This window comes from Eubalaena glacialis, chromosome 3 (genome assembly GCF_028564815.1).
Source record: "Eubalaena glacialis isolate mEubGla1 chromosome 3, mEubGla1.1.hap2.+ XY, whole genome shotgun sequence".
NCBI classification, from domain to species: Eukaryota; Metazoa; Chordata; class Mammalia; order Artiodactyla; family Balaenidae; genus Eubalaena; species Eubalaena glacialis.
In genome coordinates this window covers 34,899,813-34,915,682 of record NC_083718.1, presented here as the reverse complement: position 1 = coordinate 34,915,682, position 15,870 = coordinate 34,899,813, and the positions used below count along the sequence as shown (strand labels likewise).

Genomic DNA, 15,870 nt, shown 5'->3' with positions numbered 1-15,870 from the left:
ATATTATCTCACTCATTAGGACTAGTAAACACGAGGGTAAGAATGATAGGTCATGAGAGCAGGCCTGCTTCTTGCCATGTGTGTGGGCCTGCCCTGAGTCAGAGAATGGACTTAATGGGCTAGAGACACTGACTTTGAGTCTCAGGCGCACTTACAGCTTGGGAATTTAATCTTTGCTTTTCCTCTGATAAATACAGGGTGGGGTGTGGTCTCCATTCAATCTCCATGGGAGGGACCCGGATCTCTGCTTCCAGCAGTCCTGACAGCTTCTTGCGTTGACTTGGGGATTTGAGGTCAGTCACTCGGCTCCATCCTTCCTTCTGGACTTGGAGAGGTCCGCGTATGATGGGGAGATGAGTCAGTGCGGGATGGGGGCCTGAGGGGGTGGCCCCCATTTCCTTTCCAGCCCCCTCAACCAATGATCCAAGTTCAAGCAGCTTATCTCTGCTGTTCAGACCATTGAGCTGGTGCCTTGAAGCCTCTGGAACAGCTGTGGGAGCCAAGAATCATTACTCCAGACAAAGAGTGCAGAGCAGACTCAATATCTAGGTTATTACGAAGCTGGCCTTGAGAGCTGGGAGCAGTGCCAGGCGCAGATATGGAGAGGGGACAGCGGGGGTGTGTCCGGGGGCAGGCATGTCAAGGTGCTGGCTTAGAGCCTCTCTGGGCTTCTCAGAGAGCTTGTATTCTGTCAGGTGCTTCAGAGAAAGGGAGGGGCAGGGGCTAGGGACCACTGCCCCATGCCTGCCCCAAGGAGAGGACAGAATCTGCCACCTGCTTTTCCTGTTGTCACTGGCTGTCACACATCCTCTCTCTGCCTGGGGCCCAGACTCAGCCCGCGCTCCAGAAGTCTGGCACTTTCTGGCTGGGTCACCTAGACTCCCTAAGGCTCCGTTTCTTTGGCTCTAATAGGGAGCTACTGACAAACACCGTTCTCTACACCCACACCTTTGGCACAACTGCTCACACCTCTCATCTCATCTGCTGTTGTCAAATGGAGAAGGTACAGGGAGGGGAAGAGGAGCTGAGGCTGGCCCACCTGGGGAAGGGGCTTTGAGGGGAGATGGGGAAGTGTCCACTGCACCTGGGGCAGCTGTTTTACTAAGTCCGTGCGCTTCCCCCACCCCAGGGCACCGCCACCAAGCCACACGCATAATCCACTTACCACGCTCAGGAAGGGGATGTTGGAGGTATTGCCCAAGAAGCCAAAGGCGACAGAGAAAAAGCCCCTAGGAGCAGAGAGGCGGAGGGAGTGGTCAGTGATGGCCCCAGAGGGGAGGATGAGGGCAGCGAGGCTGAGGTCCCCCCAAAGGCTCCAGCTTTGGCTCCCAAGAGAATGGGCCCCTGGGCACTGGGGGCGGGCGTGGTTCTGCACCCCTGTTTTTTGAGAGGCAGTCAAGTGGAGTAGTTAAGAATGAAGGCCCTGAGGTCAGACTCCCTGGGTTCAAATCTTGGCTCTACCACTCATTGGCGCTGTATAAACTTAGGCAAATTTCTTCACTTCTCTGAATCTATTTCCACCTGTAAAATGGGGTTAATAATAATAGTATCTACATCATAGGGCCTTCCACAAAGAAATGTTTGGGAAATGTTTATTTTTATTATTGTTACTGTCTTCTCCTCCCTAGACTGGGTGTGTACCGCCTGCCGCAGGTTTCCTGGGCTCCAGGCATGGATTGCTATTGGAGGCTGTGCTCACTTTATTCTCCCCCACGCCTTGGTGCCCCATTCTTACCACACACCCCCTGGCATGGATGGGTGATCCCCCAACGGGCTTGGAGGCACGGAGGTTGGTGTGGGAAGGGAAGCAGAAATCTGAATTCTGGCTGAGCTACTTCCTTTCCTTGGGCCTCAGGTCCCTGAGGTTCGCTTGTGTCTCTGAGGTCTCTTATAGCTCTGAGTTTTGTGGGGTTTTTTTGCCCCTTCAATGCTGCTGCAAGGTGTCTTTCTCAAGGTTTACTTTTGGTTAGAACTACTGAGTCTGCAGTGGCCCCACTCACACTTCCAAGTCTTCAATAAATGGTAACTATTGTCAGAGTTAGTCTTCCTCACTAAATTGCAAGTTCCGCAGGAAGTTTCTCCTCGTTTAGTGCCATATCCCCACACCTAGCCCTGTATTTGGCACGTAGTAGGTACTTTTTATGTATCTGACTATTTGAGTGAATGACTGTTTGAATAATGACATCGTTGAAAAATAATGGATGGCAGAACACATGTGAGAGAATTTCATTTCCTGCAACCACACTACATGATGTCTCTGAAGTCTAGGGCATTGGGCCGATCAGGTGTTTTCAAGGCTACACTGAGCAAGCTGATGGTTCTGATTAGCCTAGGGTTCCTGGTCCACAGCTCCTTCCCATGAGTCCATAAGCCATGATTCTTCTAGCCCACATCATCCCCATCCCACCCCTGTTCTCTCCACAGTGCCCCAGAGATGGTCTTTCTCAGTATCCTTTTCTTTCTTCTCCTTAAGGACCCTTCAGTCTTCTCTGAGACCCTACCCACCACTCAAGGCCTGTCTCAGGTCCTGCTTCCTCTGGGACACCTCCCTGGCCCTGATGGAGGCCACACACCTTCGCTGAGTTCCACCGTGTCTTTCACCAGGCCCAGGCTGACACTGGACGGGCCGAGGGATATGGGAACATGAGCCAGAGACACCTGGGTCAAGTTCAGATCCTTTGCCCCTGCTCGGGCAGGGGCAGCCTCTCTGAGCATTGGTTTCCTTATCTGCAAGTAGAGGACAGTCCTACAATGGGTTGTGGAGATGACAAAATGAGAGGATGCTTGTGAGCATGCTTGGTGCATGTGAGGGGCTTAGTAGATTTTAGTTCACTGCCCTTCCTCCCTATCTGGATTGCTAGACTTGAGGGCAGGTCCTGTGTCTCCTCCCTGGTGACAGGCACAGTGATGGGTACACAGCAGGTGCTCCATGCTTACTGATGGATGGGCCGATTCCCCCAACTTATCCTTCAGCCTACGGTTGGTGTCCACCTGATGCTCCTCCCCATTTTCAACCCTTCCGAGGCTCCCGTCTCTTGCGGGATAAAGTCCAGCTTCTGTATGCACTGCTGGTCACGCTGCCCAAACCTGATCTCAGCCGTTCAGAGGCCCTGGTGGGCCCATCCAGGGGAAGGGGACCTGCACTCACTTGAAGAGGTTAAAGAAGCCATAGGTTTCCAGGAGCATGCCCAGGAGGGGCCAGCGCAGGAGCACAATGACCACGCCCCCCAGGAAGAAGCTGGTCCCCTTGAGCTTGTGCCTCTGGAAGAAGAAGGAAAACGTCTTCCTCAGGCCGATGATGAGGGAGAGGCCGGTCAGGAACAGCAGCTGTGGGAGAGGGAGGGGGTGGGTGTGAGAACAAACACACTGGCTCCCTCTGCTCCCTCGGGAGTCAGGGGCCAGGCCTGGAGCTGCGCATCAGGCCTGGGGCAGGACTTGCTGACTCTTCAAGGAGGGATAATATTGGAGAGGGTGAGTAATTTGAACTGCTTAGGAACAGAAGTGCCCAGAGGCAGGGTGGACCAGGAGACCTTTGAAGGTCTCTAGCTTGTCACCCAATTCGACCCAATTTCTTGGATCCCAAGCACTTCTTCTTATATGATATCATTTCTCATCACACCTCCTAAGTAAGATGGGAAAGATAGTGAGATTCTCTCCATTTTACGAAGGTGAAGGCTGAAGCCTAAATGGGTTAGGCAGCCACACCCAGTGTCACAGGGAAGTGTCAGGGCTCCTGCCTGTGGCAGCATTCTCCAGGCCCTCCACTCTATGGCCCTGTCACCACCTTCAGCTTGGCTCCTAACGATCCCTTAAGAGTGCCTGGCCTCCTGTCAAACTGAACTCTCTGGCTTTCTTCCGGCACGTTCCATGCTTTCCCTCCCCTTCTCCATACCTCTTCTCTTGTTGTTCCATCCACCTGGAAGTGCTTTATCCTCCCCACGCTCATTTATTTTTCTAAATTGTTTTTCATCCTTCTCCCACAGGGCGCGCTCTCTTTTCTCCAAGCACCTTGTTTCATATTAGATGTGTTTATCTTACAGTGACTTTACCACTGCCCCTGCCTTCCTCCCCAGTCGTGTATGTTGATGTGACATTCGTGTCCCTAGGTGGTGGGATTCTGACGGGCGTCTGATTCATCTTGGTACCCTCAGGGCCTTGCCCGGAGATTGGCATGAGAATCCAGGTCCTTAGATTCTCTGTGCCCCATAGGCCTCACCATCCATCCCCAGCCACCCGTTGCCTGCCTGGGCTTGGTAGTGCCCAGCACCTGGATGGGCATGATCTGAATAAACTCAGGGCTGACCCTCCCGGCAACGGAGACCTCAGGTGGGTTCACAGGGCTTGGGGACTCACGTTTCCGAAGGCCAGGAGCACTGAATCAAAGTACAGGAGCATTCCAAAGAGGATAAAGAAGATGCCGAAGCCGGTGGTGCCCACACCAATCTCTGCAATGGGCAAGGAGGTTGTGGTGGGATGGGCTTTGGGGAGCAGCTTGGGATGCTGGAACTTCCCCCCATTGCCGCTGGACAGGTGCCCTCTGGGGGGCGGGGGATGGGGTGGCTCCACTGCCATCCAGGAATCTTGGCTTCTGTGCTCTCAGGGAATGGCAGGAGGGGAAGGGAAGGATGGGCACGAATCGATGTTTAGCACCTGGAAACTGCTGGTCAGTTCTATATACTCTGGCGTCCTGTCCTCACAACGTCTAGTAGCTAGTGATACTCTCACCACTTTCTATTTTCAGTTTCCTCTTGTCTTCAAATGCCACGTCATCTAGATCATTATCAGGGTTGGGTCTCTGGCTGAACACAACCCTCTGCCTACTCTGTTCCTGGCCTCTGCTTTTGGGAGCCGCTTGATGCCCAACTCACACCAGGGCCGAAGGGTACCACTGAAAACTCACAACCATATCCCCAAAGTGTCTCAGAACTGCCCAGCTGGCCTGCCCTATTTCTCAGGAGGCTTGCCCTCCTGAACAATTCTTCACAGTGTCTCCTTCCTTCTCTAAACCGCCCCGGTTCCCAGCCTTCTGATGATGACCTCTCACACTTGACTGGGAAAGAGAAGTCATTGACCGGAAATGTGCTCATCACCTTGGAGTCTACACCCCAGCCAGCACCGTGGCTGCCCTGCCACACACCCCTCGGAACCCTAACTTCAACCACAGGTGGGCCCCAGCAGCAGCGTGTCTTTTGCTTTGTGTCTCCTCGTTCTTTGAACTACAGGAGTTGGCTCAGAGCCAGGGAGCCCAGCACAGATATGCAGGCTATTTAGGATATGAAGTTCCCTTTCTCTTAAACCCTCTCCATCACACAGAATTGTTCATTTTACTTTATCTGTGCCACTCTGGTAGTCAACAAATGAAAATTCATTCTGTTGCTTCATTTTTAAATTGAATCAAGTTGAAAATTTTAAATTACAATAAAATACAAATAAAATATATCATCTTAACCATTTTTAGGTATACAGTTCAGTGGTACTAAGTACATTCACCTTGTTGTGCTATCACCACCACCCACATCCAGAACTCTTTTCATCTTGCAAAACTGAAACTCTATACCCTCTAAACAACTCCCCATTCCCCACTCTCTCTGGTAACCACCATTCTACTTTCTATGATTCTAACTAGTCTAGGTACCTCATATGATTGGAATCATACAGTACTTGTCTCTGTGTGACTGCCTTATTTCACTCAGCATAATGTCTTCAAGGTTTATCCATGTTGTAGCATGTGTCAGAATTTCCTTCCTTTTTAAGGCTGAATAATATTCTATTGTATGCATATACTACATTTTGTTTATCTAGTCATCTGTGGATGGACATGGGTTGCTTCCACCTTTTGGCTATTGTAAATAATGCTACTGTGAGCACGGGTGAACAAATATCTCTCCGAGACTCTACTTTCACTTCTTTTGGATATATACCCAGAAGTGGAATTGCTGGGTCGTATGGTAGTTATATTTTTAAGTTTTTGAGAAACCACCATACTGCTTCCCACAGAAGTTACACCACTTTACATTCCCGGTAGTGGTGTACAAGGGGTTCCAACTTCTCTACATCCTCACCAACACTTGTTACTTTCTGTTTCTTTGCTTTGTTTTGTTTTTGATAGCATCCATCCTAAGGGGTGTGAGGTGGTATCTCATTGAGGTTTTGATTTGCATTTCCTTGATGATTAGTGGTGTTGAGTATCTTTCATGTGCTTGTTGGTCATTTGTATATCTTCTCTGGAGAAGTGTCTATTCAAGTCCTTTGCCCATTTTTAAAACAGTTGTTTGGGGTTTTTTGTTGTTCAGTTGTAGGAGTTCTTTGTATATTCTGTATAGTAACCCCTTATCAGATACAAGATTTGCCAATATTTTCTCCTATTCTGTAGGTTGCCTTTTCACTCTGTTGATTGTGTCCTTTGATGCACAGAAGTTTTAAATTTTCATATAGTCCAGTGTATCTATTTTTTTCTTTAGTTGCCTGTGCTTTTGGTATCACACCCAAGAAATAATGGTCAAATTCAGCATCATGAAGCTTTTCTCCTATGTTTTCTTCTAAGAGTTTGTTTTAGATCTTACTTAGAGCTAAAATGAACTTTGAGTTAGTTTTTACATATGGTGTAAGGTATGGGTCCGATTTCATTCTTCTGCCTGTGAATATCCAGTTTTCCCAACATCATTTGTTGAAAAGACTGTCTTTTCTCCATTGAACGGTCTTGGCACCCTTGTTGAAAACCATGTGGCCATATATGCCAGGGTTTATTTCTGGGCTCTCTTTTATATTCCATTGGTCTCTATGTCTGTCTTTATGCCAGTCCCACACTGTTTTGATTACTGTAGGTTTGTAATAAGTTTTGAAATCAGGAAGTTTGAAACCTCCAACTTTGTTCTTCTTTTTCAAGATTGCTTTGGCTATTCAAGATCCCTTGAGATTCCATGTGAATTTTAGGATGGGTTTTTCTATTTCTGCAAAAAACACCATTGGGATTTTGATACATTATTGCATTGAATCTGTAGACTGCCTTCTGTAGTATTGACATCTTAACAATATTAAGCCTTCCAATCCATGAATATGGGTCTTTCTACCTATTTGTGTCTTTTAAAATTTCTTTCTGCAACAGTTTGTAGTTTCCAGGGTACAAGCCTTTTGCCTCCTTAGTTAGGTTTATTCCTAAGTATTTTATTCTTTTTGATGCTATGGTAAATGGAACTGTGTTGCTTCCTTTTAAAAAATTACTGATGAGGTACAACTTGAAGTTTATATTGTATATACAGTTTTGCAACTTGCTTTATTTACTTAATATAGCTAAAATGCCTTATTTTCTTTTTGTTGTAAATTATATGGTGAATAGGGTTAGGGCAAGAGTGTCTTTTTAAACTACAACATGTATAACTTTATTAAAAATGGCTTAACTTTTACAAAGAAAACACAGGTAATTTTTAAAGAGTAAAATTTTACTGGGCTTGTTAACTAACATCTTAGAATTGATCCTTACAATCTCTATGAAATTGGTATTATTGCTGTGTTTCTACAGAGAGTTGTAAAAAGTTGTTAAAAGTCTGGTTGTTAAGAGGCAGAACTGTAAAAACAAAACAAAACAAAAACAAAATTATGAAGATTAGGCTTACTGGCTAAGTTACATTTACAGCTGAAAGAAAATGAAACACAATCGTCTTTCAGGTAGGTAGTTAATCTTTCCTAATCTGTTACCATACAGATCTTAAGAGGATTAGGATCAGTTCCAGTATAGAAATAAGGCCAAAGGACTTCTTTAAAAGATCATTAAAAATACAGAGATGAGATTTATTGTTCAAATTATGGATTGAAACCTCGTGCAACTCATATTCTAGAAAAATGCCAGTCTAATTGGGTCTCCCTTTTGGCAGAGCTGGATTTGCTAGGAACCAGTACAACATCATTTCTCTCAGCATATCCCCCCGGCTGCCCAGAATCCATCTGCTACTAATGGCGATTCCTCCTGTTTCTGACAAATCTCCATAATCTATTCAAGTTTGTTTCCTATTTCCACCTCCTAGAATGCCTGCCTGAATTAAATCTCTTAGCACCCAAGACACTGGGCAGAGTACAACCCCCTTGGTCATTATGAAGGTTGTGTTCTGTCTTTCCATGTTGCATGATTTTTCTACCCTCAGAGACAATAAGTTGAGGGTCTAGAAGTACATCTATCTTGTCATGATAATTTTACACGGGCCAGGGTACTGTGGAGGAAGACCACAACCATATTTCTTTAATCTGAATGACAAAGGTATTTTAAGTTTTTATGCCTGTTATAAAAATCTCTTATTAGCTTACACTCACCATAAAAATAGGTCAGTTCTGACAATACACCCTTCCGCTCTATCTCCCTTAGTAGATATTTTTGTGTGGAAACATAACATGGGCATTTTATTGGGTTTTCATTTTGTTTTGTTAAAATATCCACATGCCCAACCTGTAAACACTTAAGTACAGCCTCTTACTCTTTGTAGAAATAGCATACATTTCTCAAATTCATATTTCATGTCTTCTCTCCTATATTATACTTTTTTCTGCAACAATGATTTGCTGGCTTGTATGGTTATTACTTTTCCAACTTGTTCCACACTGCCCTTCAAGGGCTGGTGCATTTCCAGAATTTTTCTGCAATGGAGTCAGCCTTCTTTATGGGCCACAATTAGTGCTTCCAGTGTTCAGTGGAGAAACTGCACCATGAACACAAAACCCCATAGAAAAGGGTCAGAAACTGTGTTTCTCACACACAAGCCTCAGACCTTGCTCTGCCTCTCTCACCTGTGGAGTAGCTGAGGGATTTCAGTCAAATTACCAGCCAGGGGCTGCTCCTGAAGTTCTTCTTGGGGCAGAAAGCATGGCAGAGAGGGTGGGGGTGGGACACGTCACCGGGAGTGACAGAAGCGCCTGCAGCCCACCGTCCCCAGGATGCAGACAGTTGGGGCAGCGCACCCCTTGCTAGAGGTCACCCAGTCTCCAGGCTCTGGGGCAGAGAACAGCTGGGAGACTGACAGAGCTCTCCAGAGAGGCCTGGCTCTGCAGGGCGCCACCTGGTGAGAAGTGGGGCCCTCCCCAGACCGCAGAGAACAACCGGGCTGATGGCTGCTCCGAAGTCCTGTTTAGACCCCGCCCTGCAGCACTAACTGAAGCCAGGTTCAATGTCTTTCTTGCATCCAGAAAGCAGCTACAGCTCCAAGGAAAGCGATATCCCCTGGAGCAGGCGGATGGGTCCCTCTGGTCTGAGGCTGTGCAAGGGAGCCTCAGACACCATTCACTTTCTCTCTCCCTCTTTTTTTTTTTTTTTTAAATTTATGTATTTATTTATTTATTTGGCTGTGTTGGGTCTTCATTGCTGCTCACGGGCTTTCTCTAGTTGCGGCAAGCGGGGGCTACTCTCTGTTGTGGTGCGTGGGCTTCTCATTGCCGTGGCTTCTCTTGTTGCAGAGCACAGGCTCTAGGCACGCAGGCTTCAGTAGTTGTGGCGCGTGGGCTCAGTAGTTGTGGCTCGTGGGCTTAGTTGCTCCGCGGCATGTGGGATCTTCCCGGACCAGGGCTCGAACCTGTGTCCCCTGCATTGGCAGGCAGATTCTTTTGTATTTATTTATTTACTTACTTACTTATTTTTGGCTGCGTTGGGTCTTCGTTGCTGCACACAGGCTTTCTCTAGTTGCAGCAAGCAGGGGCTACTCTTCGTTGCGGTGTGCGGGCTTCTCATTGTGGTGGCTTCTCTTGTTGCAGAGCAGGGCTCTAGGCGTACGGGCTTCAGTAGTTGTGGCACACAGGCTCAGTAGTTGTGGCTTTCAGGCTCTAGAGTGCAGGCTCAGTAGTTGCGGCGCACGGGCTTAGTTGCTCCGCGGCATGTAGGATCTTCTCTGAACATGGCTCAAACCCGTGTCTCCTGCATTGGCAGGTGGATTCTTAACCACTGCGCCACCAGGGAAGCCCGGCAGGCGGATTCTTAACCACCGCCAGGGAAGTCCCTCTCCCTCTTTTTTTAAAATCGATATCAAATGGACATAAAAGTTGCAAGTACAGTACAAAGAATTTTTTTCCTGAACCATTTGAAAGCAGTTGCCACCAGCTATCTCATCGCCCCTGAATACTTGGCTGTGGTTTCCTTTATTCTCCTATACAGCCAGGACACAATGTCAAAGTCAGGAGATTAACACTGATACATTACTACCATCCAACCCTCAGACCCCATTCAGGTTTCATCAGTTGTCCCAGTCATATCATTCACGGCAAAAAGATCCAGTTCAGAATCACATGTGGCATGTGGTTGCCATGTCTCTTCAGGCTGTTTTGTCTGAAACAGTTCCTCAGTCTCCCCCTTGACATGACCTTGACACTTACGAAGATTTGGGCCAGTTATCCTGTAGCTGTCCCTCTGTTTGGGTTTGTCTGATGTTTCCTCATGACTAGATTCAGGTTATGCAGAGATATCAACCAGAGGTGATGCTGTGTGCTTCTCACTGCATCTATTAGGTGATGCGCAGTTCCAATTTGACCTGTTACTGAATGACGTTTCTTTAAGTACTTCATCAAGGCGGAGTCTGCAGGCCCCTCCACTATAAAGTTACTCTCCTGTTTCCACCCCAACCCTGCCAGGATGCCCCCCTCCCCCTGGCCTGGCACCAGGCAAACCCCAGTGTGAACCCACCAGCCCAGCGAGGGCCCTGACACCCACCCTGGGCACCGCCCCCCTGCTACCTCATGGCTTTAGGACTGAATTGTTCAGGAAGAGGAAGGAAGCAAAGGGGAAGAGAAAGAGCCTTGTTTCTCTTTTCAAAATTAACAACAGTGATTAATAGTAATAATTGTTAACACTAATGAACACATGGTGCCAGGCAGTCTAAGCACTTTATGTGTATTAACTCGTTTAATTTTCATAACTGCCTATGAGGTAGGTATGCTTTAGCCCCATTTCACAAACAGAACGGAAACACTGAGCGGTCTTAACCTGTGCCCAGGGGTGCACAGCCGGCAGCTGGCAGAACCAGGGTGTGAACCCAGTAGACTGGCTCTAGAAAAAGTGCCTTTAACCAGCCCTGTCCGGTCCACTTCTGCCCCCACCCCCTCCACAGAGAGGCTCTTGCTTGGGCCTCCCATGACGTCCATGTTCCCAGATCCAAAGGAGAGGGGTCGGTCCTCATCTGTCAGCAGTTGGCCACTCCCTTCTTGAAATATCCTGTGGTGGCTTCCGTGACACCATATTCTTGATTTCTTCCTGCTGTTCTGGCCACTCTTTCCCAGGCTTCTTTGCCAGCTCCCACTTCTTTCTCTTCTCTTGGGGTTTGAATTGCTCAGGGCTTCAGCTCCAGGTCATTTCTCTTCTCATTCTAGTTTCACATGAATTTCCACATCTTTAAGTATCTCTTGTGTGCTGACAATGTTGATATTTATCTTTCTAGTCCATGCCTCCTTTGAGCTTCCAAACTCCTATCCAGCTGCTTACTTGGCATATCTGCGTGTTTTTCTCTCTCCAAGGCATCTTGAACTCAACAGGTCCAAACTGAGCTATTGATTTTCCTTCCTTAAAGCTGCACCTGGCACAGTTTTCCCCAAATGAATGAAATGTCATCACCACCCACTCAGCAGCTCAAGGCAGAAGCCCAAGAGCCATCACTGAGTCTCCCTCACTGTTCCTACCACCCCTCCTCCATTCAATCCACAGCTAAGTTTTATTGCTTCTTCCTCCTAAATGTATCTTGAAAGCTGTCCACTTCTCTCCACTCTTACCACTTAATTCTAAGCCACCATTATCTCTTTCCTGGACTCCTGCGACATCCCCCAGTTAGTCTCCTGCTTCATTCCTGCCACCCTCTTATCCCTTCTCCGCACAGCAGTCAGGGGCCTTGGAAAACATGTAACCCGCTCATATTAGCACAGCGTACAATCCGTCATGGCTTCCCACTGGCTTAGAATGCAAGAGTCCTCCCACCCATGCCTTGGCTTACAGGCCCTGCATGATGGGGCCTAGGCTTGCTTGTCCAGCTTCATCTTCCGCCCTTGCCTGCCATACTCCAAACACATCATTGTTTCCATGATGAGCCTTCCTGCCTCGGGGCCTTTGTACACGCGGTTTCTCCCCACTTGCTATCTGCCCAACACACACTCCTTCAGGTCTCAACGCAAATGTCAGTTTCTCAGGGAAACCTGGTCCACTATCTGTTGCCGACTTAATCTGGTTCCCTCATTTTTTTTCTCTTCGTAGGACTTACTTAGCACATTCTTCATAGAACTTAGCACATTTTGGTTTAATGTTGGCTTGCCCCTGGGCTCAGGCCTCAGCCCTCTTCTATTTTTTCCCCTAAGTCAGTGTTTCTCAACTTGGGGTGGAGGGGGGGGGGTGCTGATGGGTAGGTTGGCAATTTTGTTCCCCTGGGGACATTTGGTAACATAAGAAGACATTTTGATGGTCACAATTGGGAGTGAGAGTGTGCTACTGCCATCTAGTGGGTAGAGGCCAGGGATGCTGCTAAAATCCTACAATGGACAGGCCAGATCCCCCTCCCCCCACAACAAAGAACTACTCTGCCCCCAAATGTCAGTAGTGGGGAGGCTGAGAAACTGTGCCCAGGCAATCTCATGGTTTTACATAGCATCCGTACGCTGGCAACTCCCAAATTTCTCTCCATTGCAGAGTAATATACCTGACTACCTACTTGACATCAAACTCAACATGTCTAAAACCCAACTCCTGCCTTCCCCCCTACTCAACCCTTCTAATTGTTCAGGCTGAAAATATTGGAGGCATACTTGAATTCTCTCTCACAACCCACATCCAGTCCATCAGCAAATCCTTTCAGCAACTTCCTCAGCGCAGATCCAGCACTGACTACTCCCCACCAGTTTGCTGCTACCACCCTGGTCTCCTCCACTGCCTCTCACCTCAGAACTGGTCTCTGCCGTCTCTCACCTCAGAACTGGTCTCCTTCACCACCTCTTGCCTCAAAACTGGTCTCTCTGTTGCTGACCCCACCCCTCCACAGTCTGTCTATTCTCAATCCAGCACCCAGAGTGATCTTTTAAAAATATAAGCAGATCATATCACTCCTCTGCACAAAACCTTCTAATGGTTTCCCATCTTATGGAGATAAAACCAAAATTCTTATACAGCCTGGCCTCTGAGTGACCTCCCTGACTCTCCTCCTACTGCTCTCCCCTCTCCTCACTTTGTTCCACCCACACCAGCCTCCTGGTTTTTCAAACACACCAAAGTATGCTAATGCCTCAGGGCCTTTGCACTGGCGGTCCCCTCTTCCTAGAACATTTCCCCCCCTCCCTCCAGACAGCTGCGTGGCTTTGCTCCCTCACTTCCTATGGGTCTCTGTATAAAAGTACCTTCCCAGGTAAGCTTAGTGACCACTCTATATAAAACAGTAACCCCTCCTACCCCGCACTCCCAAGCCTCTTTACCCTGTTTTACTTTTGTCCAGAGGGAGGTATCACCATCTGACATACTACATACTGACTTCATCTGCTAATTACCTGTTTCCTCATTCTGGAACATAAGCAGGGAATATGTCAGTTCCATTCACTGTTGCATACCCTGTGCCCAAAACAGTGCTTGGCGCATAAAGGAGACAAATTTGTTCAGTGAATGAATGAATATTATCTCCAGTTCACAGATAAGACACTGGCTTTAAGTAACTCACCCAAATGAAACTTACAGAGCCACAGTTTTCACCACTTCTCTTGGACCTTGGGACTACCTCCCTGCCCTCTTCCCTGAATAAAGGGGAAAGATATTTAGGAGTGAGGACAGAGTGATTTGGGGAGGGGATTTGAGTTTAGTTTCTGATAAGAAGGGGCCAGGGCCACAGGATACCCTAAGACTTTGTGGGGGAAAGATGTCTCAATAGGCAGAGGCCTTCTAGGTCCACCCTTGTAGTATCCCATGTTTAAGAATCCTGAATGGGGAAGGGACCAGCCTGAGTGGTGAACTTGCCAGTTCCTCCAGGCACCAGCCTCTGGCTACCTGGGGGCCCTGGGCAACCCCCCACCCCCTGGAAGGCAGGGAGCCACACCCGGCCCTGGCCCTGCTGCCTGAAGGATGCCAACAGGGCAGCTCCCAGCCACTAGCTCCAGAGGTCGCCTTGCAGGTTCCCCAGAGAAAGATCCCGGCTGGGAGGGGCTGCATCTTCACCCACCCTAGCCGGTCCAGCCCAGCCCCCTCGACAGCACCGGCCCCTCGCACTCACTCTGCCATTCGGTGATGGAGATCATGCTGCAGGCTGGCTGGGGGACCTTCCGGGTGGAAGCTGGCAAGGGGTGAGGAGCCCAGAGGACCGAATTTGTACATGCTCAAGGGAAGCTGACCCTTGGTAAGTTGTGAAATGAGCCTCTGGTAAATCATTAACTCCCCCTAGACAGACACACACACACACAGGCAGACACACACACACACACACACACACACACACACACACACACACACACACACACACACACACACACACGGCTGCTTAAAGTCAGAAGTCTCCCTCCGGGTTCTTCCCAGAGGGCACTGCTCCCTCCCACGCGCTCCGCCCACTCGGAGAAGGCCACGCCCCTCTGACCCCTGTATTCCCCACCACCCCATGCCCTGAGGCTGAGTTCAGCTGTTTCCATCTCTTTTGCAAAATTTGGACTCTTTATGGAAGAATTGGGATTTAGGAGTACCTGGATTCCTTACTGGCTTGGTGGAAGGTGTGGGAAGAGGTGGGATCTGTTTCTCTTTGGAAAAGTACTAAATTCATCTTGTAAGTAGTTTGCTCGCTTTGTGCCAGTACCCACGCTAGACGCTAGGGGCGACAAACAACTGAGTAAAACCTGTTGCTGGCAGCCTTAGGAGAGCGCCAGATTCGGTTGAATCTAGGGCAAAAACGTCCCAAGGGAGTTAGACACGGAGGGCTTCGATCTCCTTTCCTCCAGCAGTGTCCAACTTTGGACTGTGAAGTTGAGCTATGGAAAATGAAAGATGAATTTAGGCTTAGGGTAGGGCCGGACAACGATTCAGGAAGCCTGGTTCTAATCCACCTACCAGTTGTGTAGATGTGGCTGCATCCTTTCCACCCTCTTTGGGCCTGAAAAAAAGAGAGGCTGGACAGTTCCTAACATCCTTTCTCTCATTGTAGAGCAGTGGTTCTCAATCCCACTAGAGCCAGCATTCCCTCTGTAATGTCCCCTCTATCCTGCAGTGCAATTCATAGATGATATGACCAGTCTACATACATCATTAAAAAAACCCTCAAAGCTAATTATAATAAAGAAGAAAAAATTATAATAAAACACAATGTCTCTCAGTATATAAGTGTTCAGGCAAGACTTAACAGAAGACATAAGAAAGTAGGCAGATTGCTTGCACCTACTTGCAATAAGTTTGAACTTAAGAGAAATAGACCACCATTATTATATACCGCCACCCCTCCAAAAAACCCAAATAACCCCTCTCTCCATAAAAGAAAATGAAAGAGCAGTAGGGAGTGAATACTAGAATAAAAACTAATGTTAGCTAAGTAAAAACAGACCAGAGGTCCTTGCATATAAAAAAAGAGGGAAATAAACTTCACTGAAGTAGAGATAACATAGCAAAGCAAGTTAGAGATGGCAAGGTGGAGACATTGAGGAAACACCATGTGAATGCAAACAAACTGAGTTTGAGGGAGTTCCCTGGTGGTCTAGTGGTTAGGATTCAGGGCTTTCACTGCCATGGCCCGGATTCAATCCCTGGTCAGGGAACTGAGATCCCGCCAGCCGTGCTGCACAGCCAAAAAACAAAAAAAACAAACCAAAAACTGCGTGTGTTGTGTGTGTTGTTTAAATAGCTCCCCATGTTACCACATGGAATGGGGTAGTGGCGACATGTCACAGACACATAGATCTGTGTTTTGA

At 47.9% G+C, this 15,870-nt stretch overlaps 1 protein-coding gene across 1 annotated transcript; it reads right to left on the bottom strand.

Annotated features, from left to right (window-relative positions):
- Positions 1-164: 164 nt before the first annotated feature.
- On the bottom strand, positions 165-14,392 carry GOLT1A (golgi transport 1A). Its single transcript, XM_061185500.1, has 5 exons — positions 14,199-14,392; positions 4,354-4,445; positions 3,149-3,327; positions 1,166-1,229; positions 165-490 (listed from the first exon to the last, which is right to left on the bottom strand). Exons 1-5 carry the CDS (start codon positions 14,221-14,223, stop codon positions 452-454), a joined length of 399 nt encoding a protein of 132 aa, XP_061041483.1. The 5' UTR covers positions 14,224-14,392; the 3' UTR covers positions 165-451.
- Between the last annotated feature and the right edge of the window lie 1,478 nt (positions 14,393-15,870).